Source organism: Xiphias gladius, chromosome 2, assembly GCF_016859285.1.
Source record: "Xiphias gladius isolate SHS-SW01 ecotype Sanya breed wild chromosome 2, ASM1685928v1, whole genome shotgun sequence".
Lineage (NCBI taxonomy): Eukaryota > Metazoa > Chordata > Actinopteri > Istiophoriformes > Xiphiidae > Xiphias > Xiphias gladius.
Window position 1 is genome coordinate 8,411,996 of NC_053401.1, and position 19,349 is coordinate 8,431,344.

Consider the following 19,349-nt stretch of genomic DNA (forward strand, 5'->3'; position numbering starts at 1 on the left):
TATTTGCATAGGGAACACATGGTTGAACAAACTGAAATGCGGTTTCCCCTAAAGCCAGCTTATTTACCTAGCCAGTGCCTCTGTGTCCAGTCTCATTCTGCTAGTTTATCACCTCTCATGCTTTGTAGCCCACTAAGCCCACTAATGCTTTCTCCCACAAGGGGGGTGGGAATTGGGCATGAGTGAGCATGCATGTCAAATACAAACTGGTTAAGGGAAATCAAGTGTGGTGTGCGTTGGTGTGCGCACGTGTGAGTGACAAAGCGAAAAGAGGTCTGTGGGCAAAAACAGTGACAAAAAACCAAAAAAATAAAAAAAAAAACAGAAAGAAAATAGGAATTCCACACTTGCTGGTGCAGAGTTAGGCATCGAACCATTTGAATTTTACATTATATTTGGCAAGTTTTAACATCTGATTGTTTGGATGTGTGCCTTTCTTGTTAGGTAAACAGTTGGGTATTTATCCCATAGCTGAACTGTGCACAGAGAAGATGAGAAATGGTTAGAATATGTGAAAGTAAAGGGTAAAGGGAGAAAATTAAAATAAAATGATGGGGGGACAACGTGGAGCTTGACAGGTTTAAGTTAAATAATGAATCAGACGAAATTACACAGGGAAATAATGCTGTTTCGAAGCCTTGTAGATGTTGTGTTTGCCTTGTTAAATCGGTCGTTTTGTACAGACCACGGGCTCGACGCCCAGCCAAAGTGCCACTGTGCAGAGTTGGAGCCCTTCAGCTCCCGCTTGTTTTGCCTGACCTCTGCTGGTCGGACTCGACCGGAGGCCACACGACAGGACGGGCCGCTCCAGAGACTGCAGGGTGCGAGTTCGATGAAAGTTGGGGAGGGATGACAGCCCGGCAGCACAACTCGGGCGGCTGATAGGTGCAACATCTCGAAGGAGATAACAGGCCACAAGAATCTTATTGAGAAATACAGAACTGCGCTATCTACTGTTTCCTGGATTGGGAAAGAGCCAGTGTGAACTGATAATAATCTTACGAGAGAACCGGAGAATTTCGTGGACATAAAAAAAAAACAAAAGCGTGTCAGTGAGGTGTAGCAGGAAATTGGTACAGCCTTCCCTCTCTCATAACACAACCACACGTGCGAAGATCCAGAGGAACACTGGCGGCGATGGCAATCTATGTCTGGGGACCCGGGGGCGAGTCGAGTCTCAAATGAAAGACAAGCTCGACGGATGGACGGAGAACTGAGGAACACCGAGGCGAGTCACCCAGTTCCAAGGGCGAGGAACAGATAGTTCCGCAGATCCGTCCGTCCGAAGTGATCCGTTTATCCTAGAGCCTGCTCACGGAGAGGGCAGTCGGACTTCAGTCACGTGGCAGCGGAACAGCTGTGTAGCTACGCCTTTCACGGACCGCAACATCTGGGTCCCGAGGTATTTGATGGGGCAAGGCAGAAGTATCTCAGCAACTCTGGACTGCCACAAGGTTTTCTACAGACACCGATCTCCTTAAGGACTTAGATCCCCAACTTTTTCCTTTAACACCACCACGAGGGTTCACATTTGTTGTTCACATTATACCTGCTAAACGGAAGCATTAGCATTGGACACGGCAGCCTACCGGTGTTAGCATCTAACCCGATGCATCACTGTGCTATTAACTAGCCTCACAGAGCTAGAAACTTTTTTTGTCAAACTCTTCCCCCTCATCTCACGAAATAACATAAAAGTCGAGGGAAAATAGTTGTGGTCCTTCTGGGTAAATTACATCTGCAACGTCAAAAATTAAGACACAATATCAAGAATATTTGTAGGATATGTCCAAATTAGCTGTAAGCTAAAAAAAAAAAAAAAAGTCACGGGGGGTTGATTTTTGGCAAATGATTGTTTCATTTATATTCTTTCCAAGATTATTATTTATTTCGTATTGAACGCGCTGGGGTTCCCTGGTAAATGGAGTCAAAAGAGTTAAATTTGGCCAGGAAGTGAATAATAAGCAGAGGCAGAGCAGGATGGGAGGGGCCCTTATCAGCCATAACGTGCTGAACAGAAACTGAATGCGGAAACTTACGGAGGATTTGCTCGTCATTTATGTTTGCTGCTTTTAAAACTTGCAGCTCTACAGGTAAATTAAATCCCCCCCCCCCCCATTCTCCATTTCCTTTACATCTTTGTCATCACTTAAGAGTTTAAGTGTATCCGCCATTATAAGTGTATTTTTACTTGGTTCTTGTGCAGATATGGCAACTGCCAGCAGTCTGTTGTCAGAGGAGAGGTTCCTGTGTTCTGTCTGTCTGGATGTGTTTACTGAGCCAGTCTCAACGCCATGTGGACACAACTTCTGCAGTGCGTGTATCCAAAAGTATTGGGACAACACCGACACTTGCCAGTGTCCGTTGTGCAAAAGGGCATTTTCCGCAAGGCCTGAACTCCAAGTCAACACGATCATGTCCGAGTTAGCTGGTGAGTTTAAGAAGCTAGTTCAGGTCAAAGCCTCGACTCCAGACGGCCAACTCCCAGCAGACGTTCTTTGTGATATCTGCTCCGAGATAAAGAAAAAGGCCGTTAAATCTTGCCTGATGTGTCTGACTTCTTTCTGTGAAGTGCATCTTGAGCCCCATCAGAGAGTTGCTGGTCTCAAGAGCCACACTTTATTAGACCCTGTGAAGAATCTTGATGACAGGATGTGCAAGACACACAACAAGATAACAGAACTGTACTGTAGGACTGACCAGGCCTGTGTTTGTGTCATTTGTTTCAAAACCGATCACAAGAGTCACAGTGTTGTCCCGCTCGAGGAAGAATATGAAACAATGATGGGAAAAAAAGACGAGGCGATGGCAAATATCCGAAAGCTGATAGAATCACGATCTGAGAAGATAGCTGAGATTGAAAACTCACTTGATGTCAGCCAGATAGAAACCATGGAAGAGAAGGCAGCTACCGTGCAGGTGTTCACTGACTTGAGCTGCTCCATTCAGAGAAGCCAGACTGAGCTTGTTGAGGTGATCGAGGAGAGGCACAGAGCAACAAAGGAAAAGGCGGAAGGTTTTGTCAAAGAACTGAGGGGGGAAATTGCTGAGCTTGAAAGCAGAAGCAGTCAGCTGAAGCAACTGTCACAGTCGGAGGATCACTATCATTTTCTCCAGAGCTTCCCAACCTTGTGCTCACCTCAGAACAGGGACTGCGCCAACATTGGCGTTCACAGTGACCTGTCTTTCGAGGCAGTGAGAGGAGCCTTGACTCTGCTGAAACAGAGAGTTGATGAAATAATGGGAGGGCTTCCCGAGATCAATATGAAAAGAATGAGAGAACATGCAGTGGACTTGACTCTTGACCCTGACACAGCACACCGCTCACTTGTCATAAGTCAAGATGGAAAACAAGTTACAAATGAAGGCAGAAAACTGGAACTTCCCAACAATCCGGAGAGATTTGAAATGTTTCCAGAGGTTTTGGCAAAGGAGGGATTCACAACGGGGAAGTTTTACTTTGAGGTGCAAGTGACAGGAAAGACTAGTTGGACCGTTGGAGTGGTCAGGGAGTCTATTGATAGAAAGGGAAGCGCAAACCTGTCCGTCACAGATGGTTTTTGGACCTTTGGTTTGGATGGAGGCACATATGGAACCTCTAAAAACATATCTGATACCGTCGCACTGAAAGAAAAGCTTCAGAAGGTGGGCATTTTTGTGGACTATGATGAGGGAGTGGTTGCTTTCTATGATGTGGACTCCAAATCACATGTCTATTCTTTCACCGGCTGCCATTTTACAGAGAAACTTTATCCATACTTCTGCCCTCAGGTGAGGGAAAATGGAAGAAACTCTACCCCTCTCATCATAACACCTGTACCTCAAACAGACTAGTTTAGGTCTTTTTTTGTTCCTCCTTTAGAGATCACAGGGGAATTAAAACTTGGTCTCCATTACTACACCCAACATCTTTGCTTTAAGTATTATCGGCAACTGCCACATGTTACATGAAATTAACTTGTTTAGTATGTAAAAATCTCGACAAATACATGCATAGATATTCAAAATAAGCATGATATTGCATCATTAGTGGTATTTTGTTAAGTTTCCTTTCTCTATAATGTACTTTAGATAGAGAAGATGTAAAATAATAAAAAATAAAAAAAATGATACTAATGTTGCACAATAATATTGTTTGATCCTGTTATATTACAATGGATAACGTTACCAGTTTCATAATTGTAATGTAGTTTTAATTTTTTAAGCAAGTTTGGCACATTTCAAAGCACATTTCAATTGTTGAAATATTTACAAGTAATTCAAAGTGGCCTAACATGAAGAGCAGTTGTCCATTTGCCAAGTGTTGCTTAATAAACTACACATCTAGACTGATTTTGTTGTGTAATTCCTACCTAGAAGCTCTGTCACAATATTAACCTCGTCGTTGTAAAGCATTTGAACAACTCTTGAATGCATAAAGTGGTCATAATTCATAAAAATGTAACAGCTTGAGTTGGAGGACAATTTGCGAATTTGAGGTAGATTGAACACTGCAAAGGCTGCCATACAACCCCTTGGCTGCAATACCCCTGTCATATTTAGTAGTTTTTTTGTTACACTTTTTAGACGCTGCCTGTACACGTTTAGCTTCTAGAGGGGCCACACTACAATGCCACCACTCTTGGAGCAGATAACAGGTTCAGTGTTTTGCACAAAGACAGATAAATGCCGCATCTAACTACGAGGCAACTGCCTGAAATCTGTCCAAGTGAGTCCTGGCTCCTCGCAGTTTTCAACAGTTTCGATTTTACAATCGACTTCAACAGAGTAGCTCCTCACGTCTTTGTTATGGTATCAGCTTTGTCAATCAATAGTAGTCTGCCCACTTCTTTCACTCTTGACTCCTGCCTATCTGCTCCTGCCCCCACACTGATTTGTGTGTGCACACATTATCCTTGAGTGTGATGCGTGGGCCATTGTTCTTAGGCAGCGCCGATGGAGCTCATCAATAACTGTGACTAAAAGCTGGTGTGTTTCATGGTGTTTTGTCTTTTATTAATCGGACACAGGCCCGTTCTTCTTTAGCGACAAATGTCCTGTAATATTTTTTTCAAAGCAGGTTGCTATTGAATAATTTGACACAGTATGAGTGAGTGAGTCAGTAATGAAAGAGGTACAGATTCTGACATCAACGGTACACTATATGTACAGAAATCAAAAGTCCCGATGTAGGGTATGTTTTGAAGTATTTTCCAGGAGGAAGGCCGTTTGCAGTGTGGATATAAATGCATTATATTGTGGTGAATTTAAACTGAATTAATATCATACATTTGAATATTTTGTTAGAAAATATGCTCCTCACTTAGACGAGTAAATTCCCCCCAAAATCTTCCCTTGCGTCATCGTGTTTGAGACATGCCTTTTTTGTATCACTCTTTCCTCTGTCTCTCATTAGCAAATAGATGAGGGTCAGCTGTGTAATCAGCTGGAAAATTGAAACAGAATGATTTTATGGTTGGTCGTACATGAGGTTGATGTCAGATATGAGCGAATGTGCCCCACAGGGGAAGTAAATGGGAGACTTTGTGACATGAAAGAACACCAGGAGGAGGCAGTGAATATTGGAGGACGTCTGGAGAAGGTGTGAAGATGGCCAATCGGGCTGCTCTCCATATGATTCCAGATGCAAGCATGTTGTACCTGCGGCCGCGCCACAATCAGGGATGACACGGCAGGTTTTTTTGCCTTTAGCGGCCAATGAAAAAGCACCGGCTGAGACTTGACTGATTGGGATGAAGTAAGAGGGCAACATGCTTGAAAGTTTCAGCCATAAACAGGGCGGCAGAAGATGTTTTTTTTTATGATACAGCTTCAACAAGTTCTCAATACTCCACAAAAGATTTCCATTTTTTTCTAAAAACAATGATGATATTTTTAAACTACAACTTGAATTGCGCCGCCAAACCTAGTCACACTGAAGCTATGGTGTTTCTTAAACTTTTGGCGGGGTCCAATTTAGTATTTTTGTCGAAGGTTAGAGTAAGTTCAATGGTGGAACAAGTAACACACACACACAAAAACTACGTCAAAAATAAAAGTGGTGCATTGAAAGATTCAGTTATGTACAAATACAGGTGCATTAGTAACAAAGTGTAAAAAAAATCCCCAAAGGTAAAAGTACTCCACGCAGGATGGCCCCGGTGATTGTTAATACAGTATATCATTGGATCAGTATTATTGTTTAATAAGTAAGTGGTATTTTATTGTTGTAGTTGGTGGAAGAGGAGCTACTTTTACTACTTCCCATACTGTTGGGTAGTTTAGGACAAAACAATGCATCAAATCTTAAACTTAAAAGTGACTAGTACAGCTATTACATACAGTCAGTGTGGTGGGGTAAAAAGTACAATATTTCCAGCCGAGATGTAGCGTAGTATAAGTATAAAGTAGCCTAAAATGGCAACACTCAAATAAAATGCATGTACTTTAGAAGCTAGTGTTAATGTATTTATAGTTATCTATTAGCTAAGTTACACTGGCTTTGATCTGCTTTTGCAGATTTGCTCTTTTCATACATACAGACCAAAAACATGTGCCATAAGTTTCCCCATCACTACGAATGGACGACAGTGTTGATTTACCCTTTAATATCATTTTATTTTCCCACACCCTGTCTGTGGTACTCCATAGTAAGTCGGGCTACATAATAACTTTACTGTACAATATTGTATTGTTTGTCTTGCTCTTCGTTATGCTGTGGTTGTGTTGTTACCTTGTAATTTTTAATTCGCCCTTCTTTTTTTGTTTTTTTTTTAAATTGTACTGGGAATAGTATATTGTGAAAAAAATATAACCTTGGAGTTACCACAAATAGCTTTTCTGTAACAATATGACATTGTAATGAAAGACAAACTTTCTGAGCCCCCCCCCTTCAGCGTAAAAGATGCGTCTTCGACGCTCATTGGTCCTCGGCGCGGTCCCAGATAATTCCAGAACCCCGGCCCTCGATTCCGATTGGCCGAGTTGTACTCGAAGCCGCCGGAGAACTAGCTGCTGAGCACACCTGTGACCGCGTTACATAGAAGGTAGATATCAATGTGTAGCCCTAAAACGTCAGTAGTGGGCTCCTAGAACCTGTAAGTGTCATAGCCTGCGCTCCGTGGAGCCGCTGTTAAAGGAAGTATATTACGAAATGGATAAGATGAGGACATTTCGAATTCAAAGGTGCTTTTATTGGCGTGGAAGTATAAAAAAATGTTGCCTAACATATATCGTAGTTGGTTTTTTTGGGGGTTTTTCCCCAACACATAAAACACCTATGTTATATAAGCGAGCGGCCGAGAAGCTGGTCGCCGGAGAGCCTGGGTTTCTCCTTCTGTGGGAAAGTCTTGTGTGAGGAAGCCTCTGTTTCTGGGCAGCAGAGATTTAGGCTTTTTCCTTTTTTTATTTTTTTTTTAATCAATGTTCTTATAAGACCCCCTCGCGATTAATTTCCTTGTCATCCGCCGCGGCTCGTGTGTGACGGCGGTGCACGCTCGCAGCTCGAAATCCTTGCAACTTTTTCTCCGTGGAAACCCGCATCGTGCTTTTTCCGTTGCGCACCCGAGGACGGGGAAATTCCGCGACCCCTCGTCCCCGCGAGTCCCAGTGCTGAGAGAGGTCAGGTGTTCCCTAAGCGGCGAAGTGGACTAGAAGGAGCGTCTCCTGGTTCTGGAGTTGTGTTCCTAGCGCGCAACTGGGTGCCTTTTCTTTGAGGGGGAGGGGGGCACTTTACATTTTCTCCGATACTCTTACGCCAGAGATTTCTCGCGCGGGTGGTAACGGACGCACTGGGCTCCTGCTGGGATCAAACCCGCAACCTTTCAGTCGCAACACGGTCTCTCCAGCCAATAGACTGCTCTGCCGTCCTGAGTCCTCCCCCTGAAGCAACCTGTATCACATTTACAGTATGGATCGCCGGACGCTTCGCCTCGCGCAAACCCATTCAGCAACTTTTTCCGGGGGAATGAATTGAATCTGATCGGAACTGTGACACCGGCACTCGTTTTGTCTTTTTATGACTTTCATCCTCCCACGCATTTGGCGGCTCGGCGCGATTTATTTACTCATTTTTTTTTTTTTTTTTTTTCTGACACGTTTCTATTAGGAATCCCGACCCTCCGCACACTTCAAAAGAGTTGTAGCCTAAATCTCGCCTGCTCTCATGGGACTGAGGCATTCGTCGCGTTGTTTGCTGCTACGGCGGAAGATGGCGGAGGCGGACAGCTCGGAGGTAGGGACCTTGTGGTGTCCTGCACCCGGCAACAGCGGGACCGGGGCTTTTTTTTTTTTTCAGTCGGGGTGCATTTATGGCGACAACACATTTGACTCGAATGTCGTTTATATTCGTGTTGCCGTGACGCCGGGCTCGTTCGGAGTCGGCGTCGCGCCGATGGCGTGCGTGCAAAAGGAAAAGTGCATGTCCCAGTGTCCTGCAGATGTTACGGGGGATCCGAGCGGAGTCGTAACTGCAACATCGGCGGCGATGCACGCGGGGAAGGTGTGCGGTTAAGGTTGAACGATCGGCTTCGGGTGCCCGGGACGTATTGAACGTGGCCGCGTCCGCTGTCCCTGGTGCTGAAACGGCACCTGCATTTTTGGCGGCTCTGCCTTGAGGGGTAGTGGATCACCACTCTAGCAAGTCTCCCGCCGGTGTAATTACAAAGGCTATGTGCTTTTATGGAATTTCTGACTGCCTTTTATATGGCCCCCTTTCCATTTGCATTTAATTCTGCCCCTATAACCCCATATGACCGTCAAATTAACGGCAGGTCCACTCGCTCAAAGCGTCGCTTGCGGTTCCGCATGTTCCTCCCAGGTCCTCGCTTACTCTTTGTTTTTGGATTCATTGTTGTCTTTAATTTCTTAATTCTGATGAAAAAAAAAACCCTCAACCCCTTACTTTCTTTTCCCTCCCTAACAGCGGCAACAGACTGTCACGTCCCCCCTCTCTCAGTCTGCGCAGCCCTCCCCACTGCCCAAGCCTGTGCCTACTACCCACCATGTGCCCTGCATCCCCCACACGCCTCATGTAGCAGCCCTGTCCACCTGTCCGGGTCGAGGCAAGATTGCCAAGTTCATCAGCCCGGAGGAAATGACATCACGGGACTACTACTTTGACTCCTATGCCCACTTTGGCATCCATGAGGTAGGCACGCCGGGCTGACAAACGGCAGCTTGGAGTGAGTAGAGTAAAAGAATTACACCAGATGCTTACTGTTGTATTTAACCCGATGCTCCTCAGCTTTGCCAAGGAGTTTCATCCCTGTGGGCCTGGCTCTCTGTCAGCAGGATATGTCAAAAACTTCAGCTGATTAAACACCGACAGATTTCCATGAAGAGACAGGCTTTGGTTTTGGTAGGGATCCAAATCTCGTATCTGGCATGGATGATATTTGCATCTATAACTGAGAAGCTATTGCATACGGATACTCGACTGCAGTGCTTTCAGATCTTCTGTCTAAACACGAGTTTTTAACAAATCATGAAATTATAGTGCCCCTTGTTAAAAAAAAACAACTAACTAACAAAAAAACCCCAAAACATTTTATATAAATACCAAAATCTAACCAAATTCAGTCAATTTTCAATACTCCCTCTGAAATATTAAAGGCGTCAATGTATCCATCCCTTATTGCTTTATTGGGTGTTGCACCACAGGGTGTGCATAATAAGCGCAACACGCTGGCCTTTTGCACTTTTTTGGACATACTGTTCAGATGGAAAGACCCTCTCCCCCTACGTATTCTCGTCGGATCAAAGAGATTATACAATGTCTAAATCTAGAGGGGATAAGATACTCTCTGCAAGGGTCTGTTCTGAGATTATACGCAATTTGGCGGGCCTTGTGTCTTTTTGTTGGTCTGATCGTTTCGGTTTTGTTTGTCTCGTGTGATTCTCTTCTTTGGCAAGTGTTGGAAATGACTGACTTTAATTCAGCGGCGCCGGTCTGGTGGGTGGTTGGGTTGATGGGTAGGGGGGGGTGGGCTGGGCGGACACTTGGGATTAGATTTGATGCTGTGTACCGTTTGTATTTCGTATATTGCGAAAATCTTCAATAAACAGACCTTGATCAAAAAAAAAGATGATCTAACCAAATCATTCCCCCAAATATAAATCAGCCCCAAACATAAACATCAGAGGCAACAATGAACGGCCAAACATCAAGTTTTAGGAATGATGTCTTGTGGGGAAAAATAAAGCTGCTGAATTATCTGCACAGGTGGAGTGTGTTAAACTGACAAACGAGGGCTCTTACGCTATAGACATCAGATGTACTTGCAAGAGTCTTCACAGGACTCCATAAATGAAAACAATCTGTGTCTCTCTTTTACAGTCATCTACTGTGAACTGCTCAATAAAACTGCAGAGCCATACCCTAACTAATGACCTTGATCTGCGAAGGGGTGCTGGAAAAGCTTGTGGGACATATAGAGCTTTTTAAATAGAGTCCATATTTAGCATGTGGGTCAGGTTTTTGTCTGCTTCCAGACTAAGAGAGTGTGCCCTGATTAAATTCGTGCAAAGCAATAAAGACGTGAAAGTGGGATGTGCGAATTGGCTCGGGGAGATGGATGTCAGGCGGTCCCCAAAGGCTATGTGTTGTACTCCTGTCTATTTCAAGAAGCTCTGCCACTGTCACAGAGGCTTTTGGCCTAATACTGCCTTTTTCCACCTAAAATATATGTTCACATGCTGAGGAAACTATAAAACTGATCTTTTAGTCTGTACCAGTTCAGCACAGAATCTATAGTAGTTTGCATACGATTAAAGACGGCATTCATCATTATGTATCACGGCTAGGAAATCTCGGTTTTGTCTCCAATTTGAACAGGAGATGCTGAAAGACGAGGTGCGGACGCTGACCTACCGGAACGCTATGTACCACAACAAGCATGTGTTCAAGGATAAAGTTGTCCTGGATGTCGGTAGCGGAACGGGGATCCTCTCTATGTTTGCCGCCAATGCCGGCGCCAGACACGTGTACGGGGTGAGACAGGTTGATGCGCCTCTTGAACACAAACAGATACTTCACTGTAATCATCTGTCAGGCTCTGCTTTTGTTTAAGACTTTATGAGAGAGAAAAGCCGCACACCCATTCAGTGTCCAAATTAAATATCATATCTGGCTCTGCCGTCATATTTGGCCTTTCTTTCCCTATATCAGACACATAGATGCGCACACACACACACACACACACATTCACACACCCACACACACACACACACACGCACACACACACACACACACACACACACACATATCCTGCATTTTTTTTTTTTTAAATTTCCTCTTGAGGGGCCAGTCGCTAGTCTGGTGCAGAAATAGGTAATCTCTCTCAGACGATCTTACACACGAGGCGATAAGAAACATCTGGCTCCCCTTAGAGCGGGGCTGCAAGTCACAGGTTATACATTACCGGCAGTGTCTCCCACAGTTATGTATGATTCATATACTGTATTACACTTATGGACGGGGGAGCAAAATGATTTATTAGTTTGATTAAAATCGTCCTTCCTTTAATACCCTAGAGGTGAACCTACTCTATATGGGTGAGGGAATGTGGTAGATAACACCCTGCTGGTCACGGCCACTGACAAGGAAATCTTTTTTTGTTTGTTTGTTTTTTTACCTACAGATAGAATGTTCAAGTATATCCGAATATTCAGAGAAGATCATCAAGTCGAATCACCTACACAATGGTAAGTTGAAGGGGTTTTTCCATCGCTACAATATGTCTTATATCCGTCCGACTGAATGCAGAGCAGTGCGATGACATCTCGATTAGAAGGAGCGTGAAAAATCAGCATATCTCCATCATTACTGTCACCCCCGACAACATTAGTCACAGTCCTGATGGCTAACTGACAGCTCATCTCGGATGTCCAATAACCATAATCTCTGCCATCAATCAGAATTCCCTCAGTGGGGCTTAATTACCATGGTAAAATGCCACCCTGAACTTCACAGACGGAGGCCTGGCAACAGATGGTTCTTTCATAAACTGCACATTTAACATTGGACAGGTTTTTTGTTTCATCGTTCGCATTTTCATTTCAGGCATTTAGCTGATGATCTCAGTAACACATACAAGAGTTAAAACTCGAGTGCCAACCCTGTCATGTGCAGCCCGTTATTTATACAAAAATGACTGCAAATAACAGTCATCCACTAAGTATCCGAGCAAATCAGATGTAATAAAATACTAAATAAAAAATACTGTTAATGATAATTACCAGACACGATAATGCTGAACTCGACCGTATTACATGTTTTCCTTATACAGCACGTAGGCTGTGTTTTCTATTTTTGTCATATCAGGGGCCGAAGAGGCCAGAATGGTTAACAGAAAACAAGACAATCAAAACGCATGCATAAAACATAGAGGCACAAGATGAGTGCAGTAATTAAGCTGTACTAATTTACAGAAATCCCAAGGCACAAAAACCACTGTTATCTGAGAATATAGTCACTCTCTGATTTACATTAATGTGATGAAGATGGCGTGAAGTAATTTGTTGCCTGCTGTTTTGTGGCTCTCCACACCGCAGTCATTACCATCTTCAAGGGCAAGGTGGAGGAGGTGGAGCTTCCTGTGGAGAAGGTGGACATTATCATCTCTGAGTGGATGGGTTACTGCCTCTTCTACGAGTCCATGCTCAACACCGTCATTTTTGCCAGGGACAAATGGCTGGTATGATGTCCCTGCTGGAGGCTTGGGGAGGGTGTTGGGCTCAGTGTTTGTGTAGCCGGCGGGACTAATAAGGCGTTTGACACATAAACACACCAGACACTGATTAAGTTCAAGGAATTTACTGTACGCTTATGTGCACGCGTCTGCTTGCCCAGATGCTGAGGTCATACATGGAAGATCCGGTTTCTAAGCTCAGTGGCTGCCTGCGGGCTTTAAACTCAGCACACATGCCAGGTGTGTGAACAATAGAGATGATGGATGGCCTTTGTGGTGCGTCCACTGATATCTGAAGCTTTTCTTGTGTTTAGAAACCTGGCGGCCTGATGTTCCCTGACAGAGCTGCTCTCTACGTGGTAGCCATTGAAGACAGGCAGTACAAGGACTTCAAGATTCATTGTGAGTAGTTACGGTAGATTTGTCGCTGTTCGCCTTCATGTTTTTTTCTACTGCCTTCTCCTCTGCCTTCTCTCCTCTCCGTTTCACTCTGCCTCCCTCTTAGCTGTGCATAATTAATGATCCCTGTGCAGATGAAGTGAAATCAATATGTAGAGAAATACGGCAACACGTTCTAGTCATACTTTATTTTAATTGGCTGATATTTTGGCGACTTTGGGACAGAAAACATCACCACCTGATAAAGCCGATGTGGCAAATTTGCAAGCAAACAGTTGCCTATATATATATCCAACAGACTTGGGCTCACATAAGCATTTGTTTCAAGTTGTGTTTCTACCCACCTGATGAAAGTCCAATATTCACGCCTCTGTTAGCTCTGCTTTGCTCTCCACCAACTGGCTAACCGTTGATAAAGCCATTAGTTCCAACATAGAAAATACGCCTTTTAGGAAGTAGCACAAAAAGTGTTTAATCCAGTGAAGGGACTTTATTCTACAGTGGATTCTTTGTTCTAAACTCACTCCATGTGTTCAAATAGCTATCCCAGCAGGAGTGCAGAGCTTAACCTTGCGTTTCAAAGCACCAGATATTAAAAGTGCATTGACATAGAATCTGGGTCAATAACTTCTGCTGAGTTTCCTTTTACTGCACAGGTGGCCTTTCCCGTTTTATTACATCTAGACATCCACACATAAGTACATACTTTAACACAAATCCCAAAAGAATTCAATCTTGCCAAACCCTCACATTCTTATTTTTAGTTTCTCTCTGCGTCGGTGGCATATTACACCTTCTCTTCATACAGACTCAGTTTTTGGCCCCCTGACAAAGCAAGGTGGTGAGGAGGGACAGAGGGAATGGGGGAGGGAAGGCGTGCTTGGTGTGTTTTCCGACCAAATTATAAGAAAAAAAAAAAAAGAAGCCTGCTAGACATAGTGGAGGAGGTGATGGAGGCCAGAGTCTATTTTCAGAAGGGCTTGTCTTTTTCCACATAGGGCCTGGATAGACAGAAAGACAGCATGAGTGCGGGACTGTTATTCCTGGCAGGGGTTAAGCGCTCTGTTTTATTTTCTCTGCTACCTTTTTTGTGCTGACAGCTTGGCAGTAACAGAGAGAGCAGAGCTTTGCAAAAAAAAAAAAAAATCGAAAGTTAAAACCCAGAAAACACATACTGTGTGCGTGTGTATTCACATGGGTAGCTGGACTTCAGATGTTTATGTTTCTGTGCTGCACAGGGTGGGAAAACGTGTACGGGTTCGACATGAGCTGCATTCGCAATGTGGCCATCAAAGAGCCTCTGGTGGACGTGGTAGATCCCAAGCAGGTGGTGACCAACGCCTGCCTCCTAAAGGTTAGTCTCTATGTCCACGTGTACACGCATAAGGCCTTCGTCTATCGTGCCGTATTGTTTTATACCTTGGAGAACCGACGGGGTTTGAGGCACAAGTCCAAACAAGCAAAGGTTCTCATCTTTTGTGTTCTGCCACCAAGTTCATGAACTCCCAAAAAAGAGTCAGAGAGCGCTATCAACCCCCAAGCCTCTTAACATCCCCTGTCTGCGGAGACTATTTGCTAGTCCATAATAGAGGTTTCTGGAGAGCTGTAATGGTCTGCAGCTCTGTTTCCATGCTTGAAGATACAACACCGGCTTGTCTTTTATCTCACAAATGAGCAGAGGATAAGAGCATTCAGGGAGATGATAGCTTTTTTGTTGGTCCCCTCTACCTTTACCTTTCCTTTCATTGCTTTTCCCTCTTACTCTTCTTTCTCTCTGCTTTATCTCAGGTTTTTTTTCTATCTTGAGTGTCTGACATCTTCATTTCTCTTTCTTCTTATTTCTTTCTCATGTCACTTTGTTGTCTCATTTCTCACTATTTCCTTCTTAATCACCCAGTTCTTCTTCCCCTCCGTCTTCCCTGATTTAAACAATGTCAGGCCTCAATAGTCTGAGCGAAGAGGGAGGTCTCACTCTGTCTCTCCCCCTGTGCGATGATGAAATGTCACACAAGAGCAGGCGTTGAGTCGCCAGCGAGAATGAAATGGGCTCGCCATCACTCAGATAAGCACAGAACACAAGATGAGGGTTTCCTTTGTGTTCAAAAAGGTGACTTATTTGTAATGTTTGAGGGTGGTTACCTGTGAGCTGGTGACACGCTGGTCTGAAAATTCATTCTCGCTGCTCGTATCTCATAGTCAGGGCTTATTCACCCCTTCCCCTTGCAGCCAGCCACCTCACCCCGTCTTAATTCAAACTGCCACTCATTTCTCTCACGCTAAAATTAAAAAGTCGCTCCCAGGGACTTTTTTTTTTCTCTACTCCGACAATTTGCTGTATATGATACTGGCCTGGTATCATTGGAAAGGACAGAGGTGTTAAATCAAAATCTGTCATGCTGATGCCACATGGCCGACCCCCACCCCCACCCCCAACCCCCATTCTTCTTAAATACAACATCATCTACATGCAAAGCAGAGACACACCTGCGCTTCTCCTATTTTTTACCCAGTGTGATGCTTGGCAGGTAACCGAATTTGATACTTAAATGTGTGGCCATATTCATAAGGCGGTGCTCGATATAGGCACAAGCAAACACACAGACGCTGTGTTCACTCACTCACTCGCACATGCAAACGCACACACACTCACACAAACACACATACTGAAAAAAAAAGAACGCCCTTCCCCTGTAGACTTGAGGGAGGACACCCACACAGCATGTGTACTGCGAGCAGGCTTCATTTGCCAGCCATGATTCAACTTGTGAGCTTTCACACGCATACACTCACACATGTACAATAATCATGATGAATATTGAAGAAGGTCCGACATGCACATGTACTGCATGTGTGTGAGAGATGGCAAGTGGGGGTGTCAACTTGTGTGTGTGTGTGCTTGCACAGTACTGTGCCAATATTCGAACCGGGTAAATTCATGAATTGAAAAGAACAGAGATCTCTTGAGAGCGGCCTTCATAAAATAAAACAAAATAACATTGCATTCTCTTCCAGGAAGTGGACATCTACACTGTGAAGCCAGAGGACCTGTCCTTCAACTCAGCCTTCTGTCTGCAGATCCAACGCAACGATTACGTCCATGCCCTGGTCACCTATTTCAACATCGAGTTCACCAAGTGTCACAAGAAGACTGGCTTTTCCACTGGTGAGCGTAGACCAGAGTCATATCTTCATAATGTACACACTGTTTCCTGTGCCACCCTTAAAGGTTCAGTTCACCCAAATTATAAAAAAGCATATTTTTTTCACTATCCCCTACTAGCAGTGTATAGCCAGAGAAATTTCTCACGTTTTGAGATTTCTGTCTCTGATATTTCTGCCGCTAACCTCATACAATGGAAATGATTAAAATTTGTGATGTCCACATAAAGGGTCCAACTTTGCATTTTGATATGTATTGGACAAGGATCACACTTCCCGGGTTTGTCTTTCAGCACTTTATTCCAAGGCACCAGATATGGCAACAGCATGCCCTCCCTGCAACTGTAGAGAAACAAAACATTCACGTGTCACTCTTACATAAACAAAGCAAAGCAGGAGCAAAAGTTCCAACAAATTCAGTTTAAATGTAATTCACTGTGAAAACACATCACACTGGTAGTGTTAACGTGTACCTTTCAAAATAAGAGTACACTCCAGAATCCACATAGGATTTCACATTTTACACTTTCTTTTCAGAAACATCTGTTTCTCTTAATAATTCACGGAACTTGCGATCAGTTGTAGTTGGAACTACTTTCAAAGAAATGGTGTCTGAAAACTGATGACAGTGTGTTCAATGAGGCAGAAATATCAAAACCCGAGCAAATAAAACAAAAAATACCTTCAGGGTTACCAGTAAGGGTTAGTGAGAAAAAAATGTTTTGTCTATTATTTTGGTTAAATGAACCTCTGAGCTTTGATGCCCTTAGGAGTGACCAGAAAAAGCAGGTGTTTATAAAAGGGCACATAAAAGTACACGAAGGGAGCAAGCAGTAAATTTGGTTTTCACATTCCGGCCCACCCTGACGTCCGGCAGACTTCCAAGTTTCTTGAGGACAAGTATTCTGAGCAGTAACTCAGTGTCTATGAAAAGCAAGCGCCTGCACTTCGGCATCTTAGCTCTTGGCTACACTCTGCTGGTGCTACATGAGCCAAGCCGATGCTTGCACCGACGGAATCACCAGGCACTTCTGGCAACATGGCGCTGAGGACGCCTATAATAGAGAGAGTAGCTAAACTGTTATGTAAGCTTATGTTAATACATTCATGCATCCAGTGCTTACATAATTCTGTGTAGAGGAGGTTCTATGTTTGGCTGAGTCTGTTGGGCCTGAGGCTGAGCATCACTGAAGGAGTTCTCTCCTATAAGCCTCTGTATTTCTCCCACTGGGTGAGTAATTTGAGTATTTGAGTATTTTTTTCCAAGTTAACATGCCCAAGGCAGCTGAGTACCTATTGGAACTGTTTTTTAAATCTTTGCATTTCCCGTGCTCCCCTTAACGCCTCTTTCGTACCTCTTTCCTTCCTCTTTCCTCATTTCTTCTCCTTTCTGCTTTGCCCATTTCATGTTTAAACCCCTTTCACCTTCTTTCATCACCTCTCTATATCATCTTCTTTATCATTCCTTTTCTTGTTTCTTTCTTGTTCCTGCAAAATATATCCCTTCCCTTTCGCTTCTCTCCTTCTCCCCTCCACTATTTCCATCCTGTCATAGCTCCAGATGCTCCCAGCACACACTGGAAGCAGACAGTGTTTTACTTAGAGGACTACTTAACTGTCAAGAAAGGAGAGGAGATCTTTGGCAGTATTGCTGTCAGGCCCAATGAGAAGAATGTGGTAAGACTCATCGATGATCAGCAAAAAATTCTCAAAAGTTTAGATTTAAAAAGTGTTGGAGAAAGTATACAGATATACTTAGGTAGAAGTTACAATACCACAATGTAAAAATCGAAATACCCTTTGGAAAGACAGAGGCTAGCTGTTTTCCTCTGTTTCCAGTCTTTCTGCTAAGCTAAGCTAACTGACCACTGGCTGTAGCCTTATATTTAACGGACAGAGATTAGAGAGGTATCGATCGTCTCATAGAACTCTCCACCTTAAAGAGAAAAAGCGTAAAAGCACCTAAGTAGTATTAGAAAAAAACTTAGAAAGTGGCCCCTGAGAGTATTATACTATTATACATTGTTATCGCACTACTATTACTGAAACATTAATCTGTAAATAATATTTTACTGTTGGGGTGGGTCGAAGTGGGACTAACGTTAACAATTTTACACACTCTTGCATTAAAGAACATAATGTTTCATAAGCCTATCATATTTTTGTAAGTAAAGTAGTAAATGTAGCTCTCAAATAAATGTAGTGGAATAAAAAAGTACAATATTTGCCTCTGAAAATAAGTGAATTAAAAGTATAAAGTAGCAGAGCACAAGTACCTCACTTGCTTTCCACCACTGGATTAAATACCTATTAGCTGCGTGTGCTTTTGTGTGTGAAGGCTTTATTTGGCTACTTTTACACAAAGTGGATATTTCTGCCATTAATTTCTCGGTTATTGTTTGATCCTTTGTAGCGTGACCTGGAGTTCACCCTCGAGCTAGACTTTAAAGGGCAACTATGTGAGGCCGCCATTTCCCACGACTATAAGATGCGTTAGGAACAACAACTATTGCCCTGGTGTGGACCTTCCCCCAGCCCCTCTGGACACACCTCGAGAGGGGGAGGGCACAAGCTCTCCAACAAGAATTCCAGTCGGCCAGCGAGGGGGGCGACCCGACGCATCTGATTGGATGCCATTATGCCAGCACCTAAGTGATGTCACCAGAATAGGCAAGTATCTATCAGCAATAGTGCCATCACGTGTACCAACCTGATCGACTCGGACACATGGTTGAATGTAACCTCCCAAATGAACTTGATGTTTTTTCCTCTCAGTGGTTTCTGGGATTTTAATTATTTTGAGTATAAAATAAAAAGGATTTACGAATCTTTATATCGTTAGTGCAGCTAATTGAAAAGTATTGATCTGTGTGATGTTGAGAAGGTAACAGCAAAGTCATTAACGGATTTTCCAGAAGTCATTTGTTAAGATTTATGATTTATGCACTGTATAATTGTATTGAAGTTACAGTAATCAATTGTTTGATTTCATAATTCATTTTGCATGTGAAAGTGTTTTGCTTCCTTGATTTCAGAAAGATGAAATGTAATTTAACTGAGGATCTTTGGCGCCAGAATAAAACAGAACGATGCCTCAGAACAGTAAGAAACACAGATGCAATA

The 19,349-nt window shown here is 43.5% G+C and overlaps 2 protein-coding genes across 2 annotated transcripts; both read left to right on the forward strand.

Annotated features, from left to right (window-relative positions):
• Positions 1–801: 801 nt before the first annotated feature.
• Positions 802–4,311, forward strand: LOC120798204 (zinc finger protein RFP-like). The gene is made up of 2 exons (XM_040142323.1): positions 802–2,093; positions 2,207–4,311. Exons 1-2 carry the CDS (start codon positions 2,060–2,062, stop codon positions 3,832–3,834), a joined length of 1,662 nt encoding a protein of 553 aa, XP_039998257.1. The 5' UTR covers positions 802–2,059; the 3' UTR covers positions 3,835–4,311.
• Positions 4,312–8,134: 3,823 nt separating this feature from the next.
• Positions 8,135–19,279, forward strand: LOC120798225 (protein arginine N-methyltransferase 8-B-like). Its single transcript, XM_040142376.1, has 10 exons — positions 8,135–8,212; positions 8,903–9,127; positions 10,814–10,969; positions 11,619–11,682; positions 12,532–12,674; positions 12,983–13,070; positions 14,306–14,421; positions 16,080–16,230; positions 17,782–17,903; positions 18,640–19,279. Exons 1-10 carry the CDS (start codon positions 8,144–8,146, stop codon positions 18,721–18,723), a joined length of 1,218 nt encoding a protein of 405 aa, XP_039998310.1. The 5' UTR covers positions 8,135–8,143; the 3' UTR covers positions 18,724–19,279.
• Positions 19,280–19,349: the final 70 nt, after the last annotated feature.